The sequence below is a fragment of the Humulus lupulus genome, chromosome 7, assembly GCF_963169125.1.
Source record: "Humulus lupulus chromosome 7, drHumLupu1.1, whole genome shotgun sequence".
NCBI lineage: Eukaryota > Viridiplantae > Streptophyta > Magnoliopsida > Rosales > Cannabaceae > Humulus > Humulus lupulus.
In genome coordinates this window covers 40,138,318-40,151,920 of record NC_084799.1, presented here as the reverse complement: position 1 = coordinate 40,151,920, position 13,603 = coordinate 40,138,318, and the positions used below count along the sequence as shown (strand labels likewise).

Below are 13,603 nucleotides of genomic sequence, written 5' to 3'. Positions count from 1 at the left end.
GAAAGAAAGGACGAGACCATTTATCGAAACCAATTCCCTCCAAATAGGCAGCTATAGGAGGATCCATTCGCTTAATATTTTCAAAATGCTTTAGAAATTCGGTCTTCTTCCATGCATAGGCTGCTGCCCACATTTCACTATGACAGTGATCAGTCTTGAACTTGGCTTTCACATTCATACTGATGTGATGGTAGCATGCACCGTGGTAGGCATCAGGAAAGACAGCCTCTAGAGCATGAATAATACTCGCATGCCTATCTGACACGAAAGCCAAGTCATCAACGTCCCAAATGGCTTCCTTCAACTTCGTCATGAAATATTTCCACGAGTTGTGGTTCCCACTATCTACCAACCCGAAGGCAATTGGATATAAATGACTATTCGCATCCAAAGCAACGGCACATAGCATGTGGCCACCGTACTTATTCTTCAAGAACGTGCCATCCACACATATCACAGGACGACAAAATCTGAATCCTCTCCTACAAACTCCAAGGGCAAAGAAGCAATATAGGAAACGACCATCTTCAGTGACAAAATCAGTAATTGTACCTGGATTCTTTTGCTGCAACATGTGCAAGTAGGATGGCAACTTGCAATACGAATCCTCATATGTCCCCCTAACATACGTAAGTGCCTTCTCTTTACATCTCCATGCCTTTTCATAACTCATATCAATACCAATTTTTTTCTTCATATCCTCCTTTATGTTGTTTGCCATGTAACTGGTCCCATCAACTGCGTATTTGTTCTTTATGAGGTGTCCAACAACCCACGGTGCAGCTTGACGATGACCTTTTTGTCGCACTTCTAGTGAGCATGTGTGTACGCTCTTGTATACCGTGATCTCAATGTGTGTACGCTCTTGTATACCGTGATCTCAAACATGGGGGACATTGGTTGTTTTTTCCCTCTCAGTCTCCAACAACAGTCAGGATCTTTGCATGTGATATACCACACGTCAGTACCAGACTTTTTCACCATATACTCAAAGTTATTCTTCATTGCAAATAGAGCAGCTTTGGTTTTTAGATCAATCTTGTCCTCAAAAGTCTTCCCAACATATATTTCTCCCATTGGTCCACCAGATGATGAGGAATGGGTTTTAGCAAATGCCTCAATATCTTCTTTTGTAAACATTGGGGCACTCCATCTGGTGTGATCTTCTCTTGATACAATTGTCTCCCTCCACCCAGTGTTATCTTCTGTCCTAGCAGGTTGATTACTGCTTCGAACAGGTGCTCGACATCCTTGAGTTGGGAGGTGTGCCTATGCAAGAGGCAGTCCTGACTCTTCTTCTACTTGTTGGGCTTGGGAAATGTCTAACTCCTCATTTGAAACATCTACACTATAATACGAGTCATCCTCGGAACCATCATCATTATCTTCAAAGCAATTACCAACTGGATCATCATTCACATAGGCATCGTACTCATATGCCTCAAGCACACCTATGGGACCTCCTTGTGGTATATCAAGCTGAATAGTAGCCATCGGATTAGTAACTGGAACAAAAGTGCCCACCTCACTAAGATGCTTGTAACTGCTACCTGCAGGAGATGGATCGACACTAGTCGTGTCTTTTTTGTTCACACTAGGAGAAGGATCTGATATGACATTCTTCTTAACTGGAGTCACACACAAGACTATCCGTTCCTTCAAGCTTATTCCTAAGAATACACGAACTTGACGATCATTTCTCAATTGAACCGGTGCAAATGGTTGGTCGCCGCATACGTATGGCACCTCGAGTTTCAATTCATACACCTCTCTATCCACCTTAAATGTCTCGTGCAGTATGTCAAGTAGTTGCAAGTAAGCGACATCATTCTCTACTGGTATCACTTCACCTTCAGCATCCTTAAAATACCATTTCCTACCATCTATTTCCCAAACACCGTTGTAAGAAACAAATACATAAACAGTAGAACCTGAAATAAAAAAAAAAACACAAATACAATTAGCTGAAAAACAGATGGTAGGAAATGGTATTTTAATGATGCTGAAAAACATGACCATCGAGCATGCACGAAATAGTGAGAATGCACATTACCATTGAGCTTGCATCGAGTAGCTATCGAGTAACCATCGAGCACAACATGCAACGTAAAAAAATATGTGCCATCGAGCTTGCATCAAGCAGGCATCGAACATCCATCAAGCATGAATGAAATAGTGATAATGCACATTACCATCGAGTACCCATCGAGTACAACATACAACGTAAAAAATGATGTGCCATCGAGCTTGCATCGAGCAGGCATCGAGCATCTATCGAGCATGCATGAAATAGTGAGAATTCACACTACCATCAAGTACCCATCGAGTAGGTATCGAGTACCCATCGAGTACAACATGCAACATAAAAAATGATGTGCCATCGAGCTTGCATCGAGCAGGCATCGAGCATCTATCGAGCATGCATGAAATAGTGAGAATGCGCATTACCATCGAGTAGGTATCGAGTACCCATCGAGCAGAACATGCAACGCTAAAATTGGTGTGTCATCGAGCCTGCATCGAGCACCCATCGAGCACAACACTAACCCAGAAAATTCCCAGAAAACGCAGATCGACAAAAAACAAAAAAAAACCCAAAAAAATGTACAAATATTGCTCAGATCTATTCGAAATGCTCAAAAAATTTAAAGGAAACATCACTAATCCAAGTATTTAAGAAAAAATTGCTTACCCATTAAATTTTTTTCCAAGATTTCTCAACCCTTAATTTGGTCTTGATCCCCCTCTACAAATGGCTTTCTTAGTGGTGGTCCCAAGCTTGATGGGGTTCTACCGTGGTGCTTTTAGTGGTGGTGTAAGGTGAGGTGAGGTGAGTGAGAGTGAGGAAGAAACAAGAAGAAGGGAGAGAGGAGGAAGGAAGAGAGGAGATAGTTGTTTTTAGGGGCATTTTGGGTACTAGCAAAACTTTTGGCATTATTTTGTAATGGTAAAAATGTCTAGTATTATTTTATATTACACCATATTATTTTGTATTACACTGTACTATTAAGCATAAAAATCAAATTTCCCTGTGAGAATATGATTAGGAAAATGATGGCTACTTTTTTTCCACTATGATAATGGCTTCATTAGTCAAGAAAACAATCTTGTTTTTTAGGGAATAGTCAAATTCCAGTATGCAAATGCATACTCTGACCACAAAAAAAGGAAAAATATCCTTTCTACGCTCTGCACTTCTTCTATTTAAGCTCATATCAGACATTTGAAATGTGGAGGCTCTGAGGTTTATTCAAAAGTGTCAGGTTTGAATGTTCTTCTACGAATCTCCCTTCAGATTTTAGCTTCTGCCTCTGCAAATGTTCTCTTTGTTTTTCCTATTTTATTCTTTTCTCTGAATTCGAAACTGAGTTTTTGTGTAAAACGTTAGTTTTCATACCAGAGAAAAATGTTTTACATATATATGTCAAATTGATTTAAAAGTAGGCTGCAGAATCAGAAAATTGAACTGGGTTTAACTTAAAGTATCACACCCTTCAGTCTAGAGCAAATTCTTGTGTGTAAATAATTGTACTGGCATGTTTTTTCAATGGAAACTTAATGCTCATGCTATGAATACTAGGTTGTTTTCTGCAGTTGTTTTAGCCCCTTCCCAAATCCTGCTCTGTTCACCTCTCTGTAGATTTTCCTAAATAAGCTAGTTACACATACACACGCACAGTTTGAAAAGCCATGGAAAGTAATGATGATATCTACACAAAAGATGGGACTGTCGATTACATAGGAAATCCGGCAAATAAGAAAATAACCGGAACATGGAAGGCCTGCCCTTTTATTCTAGGTAAGTACAAATACAATTAACAATCCCTTTCTAGTACTCACTACTAGTGGAATACTTATACTCTTGGAGATCAAATGGTTACTTCTATTACCTTTTGTCATTAGGAAATGAGTGTTGTGAAAGATTGGCATACTATGGGATGAGCTCCAATCTGGTTCTTTATTTCAAGCATCGACTGCATCAGCACAGTGCTACTGCCTCTAGAAATAACTTAAATTGGGGTGGAACTTGCTACATAACGCCCTTGATTGGAGCATTTATAGCCGATTCCTATCTGGGAAGATACTGGACTATTGCCGTTTTCTCAATCATCTATGTCATTGTAAGTTGGACTGACTAAGAAAGCTCATGAATACAGTTGTCGTGTAGTTCTGAATCTGATACTTTAAAAAGTACCCAAATTGAAAATGGTTTCCTTTGTTGATTTTTGTTGCATTGGATAAGGTTGAGTCATCAAAATAATTTGTTATTTTCTGTCTATACTTGATAACTGTTTCCAGTGCTGCAAATTCTCCAAAAGGGCATGTTTGAGTAGTCTTACTTATTCTTTGTGTCTTCAATCTATCACATAGGGCATGTCATTGTTGACAATGTCAGCATCAATCTCAGGCCTAAGGCCAACCTGTTATTCAAAAGATGATTGTCGTGCCACAGACACAGAAAGTGCGGTTTTCTTTTTAGCTCTTTACATTGTGGCACTTGGAACCGGTGGGATCAAGCCTTGTGTTTCATCCTTTGGAGCAGATCAGTTTGATGATGATGATGAAGTTGAGAAGAAACACAAGTCTTCTTTCTTCAATTGGTTTTATTTTGTCATCAACATTGGCGCTCTTATTGCCGCCTCTGTTCTGGTTTGGGTGCAAGAGAATGTGAGTTGGGGATTAGGCTTTGGTATTCCAGCAGTGGCCATGGGAATTGCTGTAATAAGCTTCTTTTCGGGTACTCGGTTGTATAGGAACCAAAAGCCTGGAGGCAGCCCTCTTACACGCCTTGCTCAGGTGATGGTGTCAGCCTTCCGAAAATATAAAGTTCCTGTGCCTCTCGATAAGACTCTATTGTATGAGACTGCAGATGCTGAATCCAACATCAAAGGAAGCCGAAAGCTTGATCACACAGAAGACTTTAAGTAAGTTTCTCAACTGAAAAGCTACTTTATTTTAGTGTAGAGACAAAGGGTATTGATTCTAGTCCATAGAGTCTAAAACATGTTTCAGCTGCCCTTATGTAAGTCTTAATTACCATCCATGTCCATTGAGAAACTTGGAGATTAGATAAAGGATTTACAGTCTAATTTCAAAAAGTGGTACCATTTTGTATAGACAGAACTGCAGAAAACATTTGAACATAAAAAAATAAGGGGAAAAATAACCATCATTTTCCTAAAAATTTCCACAAATACTGATTTAAGAGATGTATCTTTCCTAATGTTACCACATTGAAGTTTTCTTAATGTTATTCTCCTCAGGTTCTTTGACAAAGCAGCAGTAGTGACACAAACCAACCAGACAAAGGACTCAGCAGTGAACCCATGGAGACTTTGCACAGTCACACAAGTTGAGGAACTAAAGGGCATCATACGTTTGCTTCCTATATGGGCAACTGGCATAATGTTTTCTGCAGTCTATAGTCAGATGGGCAGTCTATTCGTCTTGCAAGGAGAAACACTAGATCCCAGCATGGGCCCTCGCTTCGACATTCCATCGGCCTCACTCTCAATCTTCGACACCATCAGTGTCATCATTTGGATACCAATCTACGACAGAATCATTGTCCCAACAACCCGGAGATACACAGGCCACAAGAACGGCTTAACTCAGCTCCAGAGAATGGGAATTGGCCTTGTCATCTCCATCTTGGCCATGTTAGCCGCAGCAGCTTTGGAGCTTATAAGGCTCGGCATTGTGAAAAGAAATAACTACTATGACTACGACCACATTCCCATGCCCATATTCTGGCAAATACCGCAGTATTTCCTTATTGGTTGTGGCGAAGTTTTCTACTTCGTTGGACAAATGGAGTTCTTCTATATGGAAGCTCCGGACGCCATGAGGAGCATGTGTTCAGCTCTGGCACTCACCACAGTGGCGCTTGGTAACTATGCGAGCTCTCTACTTGTGACCATTGTGACCAAAGTGAGTACAAAGCATGGAAGATTGGGTTGGATACCAGACAATCTGAACCGTGGTCACCTCCATTACTTCTTCTTCTTGTTAGCAATACTTAGTGTGGTGAATTTGGGAGCTTTTCTTCTGATATCAAAGTGGTATACGTATAAGAGGCCTGTTGGAACTCTCCGTTGATGCTTGGCATTGGCAGCTCTGGGAATTTCTTTGGTGGTTTGTAGTTTTTAACTTTGATTGGTCAGTGAAGAAGACAATTCAAGTACTTGTATATATTTCTGGTCTTCTTAAATTAAATGTTTTTCCACAAAGTAGCTCTTTTTGAGAGTGCTTTTTCAATAAAAGAAATGTGTTTTAAAGAAGAAAAAAAAATCCTAGTCTTTATTTGTATTCCATTTCCATCCCACCATATAACTCAACATATATTCATATTTTTTTCAACTTAGAATAGATGTTTTCTAATTTACTACGATAATAAATTATCATATCATTTTAACTTTATGTACATATATTATCAATTTGAAACCATTCCAGGGAACAAATAGTTGAAACATATTGGTTCCGTTTAGTAAAATTTTTGTTTTTAAATTTTTTAAACACAAAAATGAAAATAAAATTTTATTTTTATTTCTTTATTTTTAAAAAATAAAAAAATGTTTGGTAACTATTTTTGTTTTTTGTTTTTAAAAACAAAAAATAATAAACGCGTTTGATAACTTTTATTTTTATTTTTTGTTTAACAATATGAGGTGTTGATTTGAAGAAGAGAAGAAAAAAATGAAAGCTGTTTAAAAAAATTTTGAAAGTGAAAAAATTCTATTTTCAAATTTTAATAAATTTTAATTAAAATTTAAAAAAATAATAAATAAAAATAGAGTTACCAAACACATTTTTTGTTTAATTGTCAAATTTTTAATTAATTAAATAAAAAAACTATTTTTTTAAGTGTTACCAAACAACACCATTAAAAGTCAATGCGTTTTGTAAATTAGCAAAACTGAAATGAGAAAGCCTGTGAGGAAGTAAAGAACAATATTGAAAAATAATCTCAGTTGTATTAATTCAATGAAGCTAAGTACACTTATATGGTAGAGGAAGTGATACCGTTACATTTGGTTACAACAGAAACAACTGAAAGTAACAAACTATGAACACCTAGCTCTAACATCCCCCTCAAACTTAGGGTAGCTAAGGAATGGACCCTAAGTTTGTCTCAAAGAAGTAGAAACCATTGTTTTGACAGAGGCTTAGTGAGAGTATCAGCTATCTGGGCATGTGTTGGAGTGTGCTTCACAACCAATTGCTTGTAAAGAATTCGTTCACGAACAAAGTAAAGATCTAATTCGATATGCTTTGTTCTAGAGTGCCCAGATTCTGAGAAATGAGAATGGTATTCTGATTGTCACACCAGATAGTAGGAGGGTGTTGTATTAAAACACCAATTTCTTGAAGGAGAGACTGAATCCACATGAGCTCAACAGTGGCATGAGCTAAGCTTCTGTACTCAAACAGGAGACAGTTCTTTGTTTCTTAGATGCCCATGAAATGAGATTTCCTCCCAGATATACACAAAAACCAGATGTTGACCGTCTGTCATCAGGGTCAGACGCCTAATCAGCATCTGAGAAAGCTGTAAGACGAAGTTGTGGAGAATTGTAGAAAGTTAAGCCATAGTCCAGAGTACCTTTTAAGTATCGAAGCACCTTCTTTACAACTTTCCAATGAGTGTCTAAAGGAGTTTGCATAAACTATGAGACGCTGTTGACTACATATGAAATTTCAGGCCTTCTAATCGTCACATACTGCAAAGCCCCTAACACTCCTATAAAGAAAAGGATCTTCCATTGGATCACCATCTTGGAGAGAGAGCTTTTCACCACCAGCCATCAGTGTAGGCAGAGAGTTAGCGAATTCCATCTTTGCATAAGTAAGAAGATCCAATATATATTTCGTCTGACACAAGTGAAGACCTTTATCAAGATGGTGAACTTGAACACCAAGAAAGTAGTCAATATTTCTAAGGTCCTTAAGAGCAAATAACTTGTTCAGATTAAAGACTAATTCCATGATAGCAGCTTCTGAACTTCCTGTGACCAGAATATCATCAACATAGACTAGTAGGAAAAGTGTATGTTGATCTGATTTCCTCAAGAAAATAGATTGATCATCTCTTGATGAAATGAAACCAAAGGAGTGTAGAGTTGTTCGAAGCTTATTGAACCAAGGTCTTGGAGCCTGTTTTAGTCCATAGATAGCCTTGTTAAGTTTACACACCAACTGAGGAGCTACTTTATCTTGAAAGCCTGGAGGTTGAAGCATATAAACCTCCTCTTGTAACTCACCATTTAAAAAAACATTGTTAACATCTAACTGTTTTATAGACCAACCTCTATGTAAGGCCACTGTGAGAATAATCCGAATTGTTGTAAGCTTCACTACAGGACTAAAAGTGTCTGTAAAATCAAACCCGTACCTTTGTAGAAATCCCTTTGCTACTAGTCTGGTTTTATGTTTGTTAATTGAGCCATCTTTGTTTTCCTTCAATTTGAAGACCCATTTGCAGCCTATAGCTTTTCTTCCATCAGGTAAAGCAGTTAATGTCCATGTCCCATTTTTCTTCAGTGCACCAATTGCATCTTGCATAGCAGCATACCATAAAGGATCAGCTAAAGCAGAGGCGACTGTGAGAGGTTCTTTTGAAGCAACTAGAGCCCGTGGCTTGTAAACTCCATCTTTGGCCCAAGTTGTCGTGGGATGATGGTTGATATTAGATGCATCAGGCAGAGAACTTTGGACTTGAGATGACTGAAAAGAAGAAGAAACAACATTAGAAGTATCAGTGATGGGTGGTGGGGCCGAGTGGGGTATGGAGGGAGTGGGTAATGGTGTATGATGGGTAGTGAAATCAGGAGCATTATAGTTTAGAGATGGTGGTCCCAAGACTAATGGTATTAAGGCAGTAGGCGTGGGTGATGACTGACACAAGGCTGGAAAGGTGGAACTATTGGTAGACAAATCAGAAAAAGGAAATGTGTTTTCATTAAAAAGGACATCACGTGAAATGTAAATCCTTCCATTGGGTGCCAAACATTTATATCCTTTGTGTTTGAGGCTATAGCCTAGAAATGTACATTGGACAGAACGAAAAGCAAGCTTATTTTTATTATATGGTCTGATATTAGGAAAGCAAGTGCAACCAAACACCCTCAATTGATTATAATCAGGCCTTTTATTATACAGTTTTTCAAAAGGAACTTCAAACTAAATAGCTTCGGAAGGTAAACGATTTATGAGAAAAACAGATTCTCTAACAGCTTCATCCCAGTATATTAAAGGGAGTGAAGCATGAGCCAGTAAGGTGAGAGCTGTTTCTATTATATGCCTGTGTTTTCTCTCTGCAACACCATTTTGTTGGTGTGTTGTGGGACAGGACAATCGATGTCGGATACCATGTTTGGTGAGATGAGCTGTAAATGGCCTAAACTCTACACCCCAATCAGACTGAACCGACTTAATAGTGGTGTCAAATTCTTTTTCTACTTGTGTTTGAAAATTAATAAATGTTTGCAAGGCATCAGATTTGTTATGAAGTAAGAATACCCAAGTATATCTAGTGAAGGCATCTATAAAATGAATATAATACCTATAACCATTTGAAGATGGTTCAGGTGAGGGACCCCAAAGATCTGTATGAATAAGTTGTAGTGGCTGTGAGTAATGAGTTTCAGATTTAGGAAAAGGTAATTGATGAACTTTACCCTTACAACAAGCAGTACAAAAATCACTAAAAAATTTATTGCTTGATGGAATATTACATTTGGACATTATAGTTTGTACAACTCTGGCAGTGGGATGACCCAATCTACCATGCCACAATGAAAAATTAGAACAAGGAGGGACTGAACTATTGCTCACATGAGCATTATTGACAGAGTAAAATTGAGCTGAACTGGCTGCTTGGTTGGATTGCTGAAAGTGCATAGTGGCTGAAGGGATGACATAAAGACCATTTTCAAGATAGCCTTGCATCAGAGTTTCCTTGGAAACCTGGTCTTTGACAACACAGTGATTAGGATAAAATTCAAAGAATGCATTATTGTCAGAGGCAAACAAAGAAACACTGATTAAGTTTTTATCAATATTTGGAACATGGAGTATACGGTTTAGTGTGAGAGTTTTAGAGGTATAGGGAGTGTGAAAAGAAGACTTACCCACGTTCTTAATAGAAATGCCCATGCCATCACCCATGTGAACTTTGTCAGTGCCAAGATATATCTCTTTTTGGGTCAGATTTGAGTCATTTGGTGTGCAATGACTAGTAGCCCCCGAATTTGGATACCAAGCTGGATCTGAAACTGTGTTTGAGGTAGCAAGATTGACTACATGTCGATCAAGATTTGCAGCTCCAACTCCAGGAAACTCCATATTGAACCTTTGATAACATCGAGAGGCAAGATGGCCAACCCTTGAACAAAGTTGACTGGTGGTTTTCGCCGAAGAAATGGTAGAAACAGATGAGAAGCTTCGACTTTTCGATGTTGGCAAATGAGAACCATGCCCATTGACCGCATACAGATTCTAAGATCCACGGCCACGATCAGCTGGCAGAGCAGAATAGGATGGTGGAGTAAATTGGGTCGATGGTCTTTGATCACGACATGTGTGAGAAGAATCACGACCACGAATCCCCCTATTAGTGGCCATATTGACTGAATCTAGAGAGCGATGATGACTGTCCATTATGTGTTCTTGAGAGAGGAGTAAAGATTCGATCTCAGCTACTGTGTAAGGAAGATTCCGAGAGTTGACTGAGATAACAAAGGTATCATACTCAAGAGGCAATCCTTTGAAGATGGCAGCAACATGATCTTTCGCGGTGACGATATGACCAACAGAGCCCAAACGATCCACCACTGTTTTGATCTTGAGAAGATACTCATTGATGGTAAGCCCTCCTTTCTTGATATTTTGTAATTGAGAGTGAAATTGGTCAATCTTGGCAGAAGTTTGAGTTGTAAAATATACCTCTAATGTCGTCCAGACTTGTGCAGAGGTGGTGCCGACAACCCGAGTGAGAATACCCTCTGTCATTGAGGAGAGTAACCAAGAATACAACAGCTGATCTTGCTTGACCCATTGCTTGAATTGAGGATTGATTATACCAGCCCGTTGATCAGTCTCTATAAGGAACTTCTGTGGTGGAGTGGTTTCAGCAGAAATGTAATCATCAAGATCATGGCCTTTAATGGCAGACCAGACTTGCGGACGCCAAAGAAGAAAATTGTTGTCGTCCAATTTCATAGAAATCTTATGGGAGAAGATAATAGGTTGCAGGGATGGTGTCGTGGTGGCAGAAGCACCAAGTGTTTGAGTAGAGGAGCTGTCAGGGGGAGCCATGGCAAAAATGAACAAACGAAGAAGAAAAAGATTGGATCGAATTTACTCTGATACCATGTGAGAAAGTAAAGAACAATATTGAAAAGTAATCTCTGTTGTATTAATTCAATGAAGCTAAATACACTTATATAGTAGAGGAAGCGAGACCGTTACATTTGGTTACAACAGAAACAACTGAAAGTAACAAACTATGAACACCTAGCTCTAACAAACCTTATTGTACAAATGCATAGTTTTTTTTTTTTTTGAGTGTAGTACAAATGTATAGTTATAACTTATGTATGTAAGGGTTTAATTTTAGTTTATTATGGTGAAAAATAATACCATATAATTGTATACAATGAAACATTATGATTTTCAACATTTGAATTGCGATATTTTTTGTACAATATTAAATGAAATGCCAATTATACAAATATTAATAAATTTCATCATAATTCACTATACTATGACTATCTGGCTTGAAAATTTAGAGGTTAAAATATTAGAATAAGTAGAGTCCATTTGTCAAATTATTCCAGCAAATTAAATCTTAAACTAAAACTACAAATTACAATTACTCTAAAAAAAGACAATTATCTTAGGAAACGACATGCATAAAATCCCTTCATTTAAGACAATATTGTATACAGTTTACTTTACTCCCTAATAAGCCACACTCTAAATCCTTCCAACACAGCCCTTTATGGATCAATTTGAATGCAAAGAAAAATATAATAATAGAAATTTTCTTTAGTTTAAGAAAAATACCAATTTTGAAAGAAAAAATCTTAATTATGATATAGATAAAACATATACCAAACATATCTCAATTAAAGTATAGGTATACATTCCAGATTAAACAATAGTAAAATGGGCAATTAACACATATACGGTAAATTTGGAAAAAAATTCTAAAAATTCGGTATTTTAAACTAATTACAATATTGCGGTAATCTATGCCTATTATATAACCCACAACCCACAATTACCAGCATTTACTCAGTTATCTATATTACCCATCCCATTACATGTTGAATATCACACTCTAAATTTATATAAAATCATTACAAATATTATCATGGACAACATATATACATATATATATATTAACATCTTCAAATCAGTTTTAAATTACTTATTTGTAAACTTGCAAAATTGTAATCAAAGTTTACACTTGAAAAAATCATATTGTTGAAAGGTCATAATCATAAAATTATTTTAAAATATAGCAATAAATTTGTAACAAAATTTTACAAACAACATTATGGATGCTCATCCGATCCGATCCAACATTTTTACCACTAACCAATCCAATCCAATTAAATGTTGGATGTTGGAAATCAGCATCCAATCCAATTTAATCCGTTTTGGCCTACAAATCCAATCAAATCCAATTGTAATTGGATTTGTAATTGGATTGGGTCGATTTATTTTTATTTTTATTTTTTTATCTTTGAACATAAATGTTGATATTAAACAAATTAACAAGCAAAACAAAAAACATACAAAAAACTTGACACTATGGAGTAATAATATCAATTTAAGTCTTTACAATTGTCACATTATAGTCCTTTAAAAGTTTACAACATTAAGTCCATTACACATCATGATAGAGAAAGACTAAGTTTACAAATCCAATCAAATCCAATTTTTTATTATTGGATTGATTCGGAGTAATTGAATTGGTTTGGATCTTGAGCAACCCTAAACAACATGATAGGGAAATGCTAAATAAGAACTTACATGTTACAAACATGTAAATAACTTTTACAGACAACGACAACTATGAATTTACATGTTACAAACCTGTAACATACTTTTACAGATGCGTAAACCAGTTACATAAAAATATTTTTGTAAACAACATTTACAAATATATAACCAAGTTTTACAGATTTGTAAACAACTTTTACATTTTTGTAGACAACATTTATAGAATAATTCCTTGCTAATTTTTTTTTTTGTAACAATGGTTTACATAACTAATTTTATAACTAAAAAAATTATATTTGTGATTAATATTTTCAAAAAGTAAGTTGTAAATTTAGTTAACATATTTGTAACAAAAATATATAAAACTAAGTTTGTAACTAAAAGAATTTTATAATTAGTATATATAAAAATGTTAAATTGCATTAAACAAGTAATATATATATTTTTTAAAATTGTAACAACTAATAAAGAAATAGATTATATTGATTAAATATATAATATTTTATGTAAGCATAAATATTTATTTAATATTAATAATTATATTTTAAATATTTATAAGTAAAATAAATTTATTTGTAATTATTACTATTAT

The 13,603-nt window shown here is 36.3% G+C and overlaps 1 protein-coding gene across 1 annotated transcript; it reads left to right on the top strand.

The window, feature by feature from the left end:
- Nucleotides 1-3,097: 3,097 nt before the first annotated feature.
- Nucleotides 3,098-6,291, top strand: LOC133791212 (protein NRT1/ PTR FAMILY 8.1-like). The gene is made up of 5 exons (XM_062229139.1): nt 3,098-3,263; nt 3,581-3,799; nt 3,904-4,121; nt 4,372-4,925; nt 5,265-6,291. Exons 2-5 carry the CDS (start codon nt 3,691-3,693, stop codon nt 6,097-6,099), a joined length of 1,716 nt encoding a protein of 571 aa, XP_062085123.1. The 5' UTR covers nt 3,098-3,263; nt 3,581-3,690; the 3' UTR covers nt 6,100-6,291.
- Nucleotides 6,292-13,603: the final 7,312 nt, after the last annotated feature.

Coding starts and splice junctions, on each gene's coding strand:
- LOC133791212 (XM_062229139.1), top strand. CDS start 3,691: ATGGAAAGTAATGATGATATCTACACAAAAGATGGGACTGTCGATTAC. Junction 3,800..3,903: donor GGCCTGCCCTTTTATTCTAG/GTAAGTACAAAT, acceptor TTTTGTCATTAG/GAAATGAGTGTTGTGAAAGA. Junction 4,122..4,371: donor TCTCAATCATCTATGTCATT/GTAAGTTGGACT, acceptor TCTATCACATAG/GGCATGTCATTGTTGACAAT.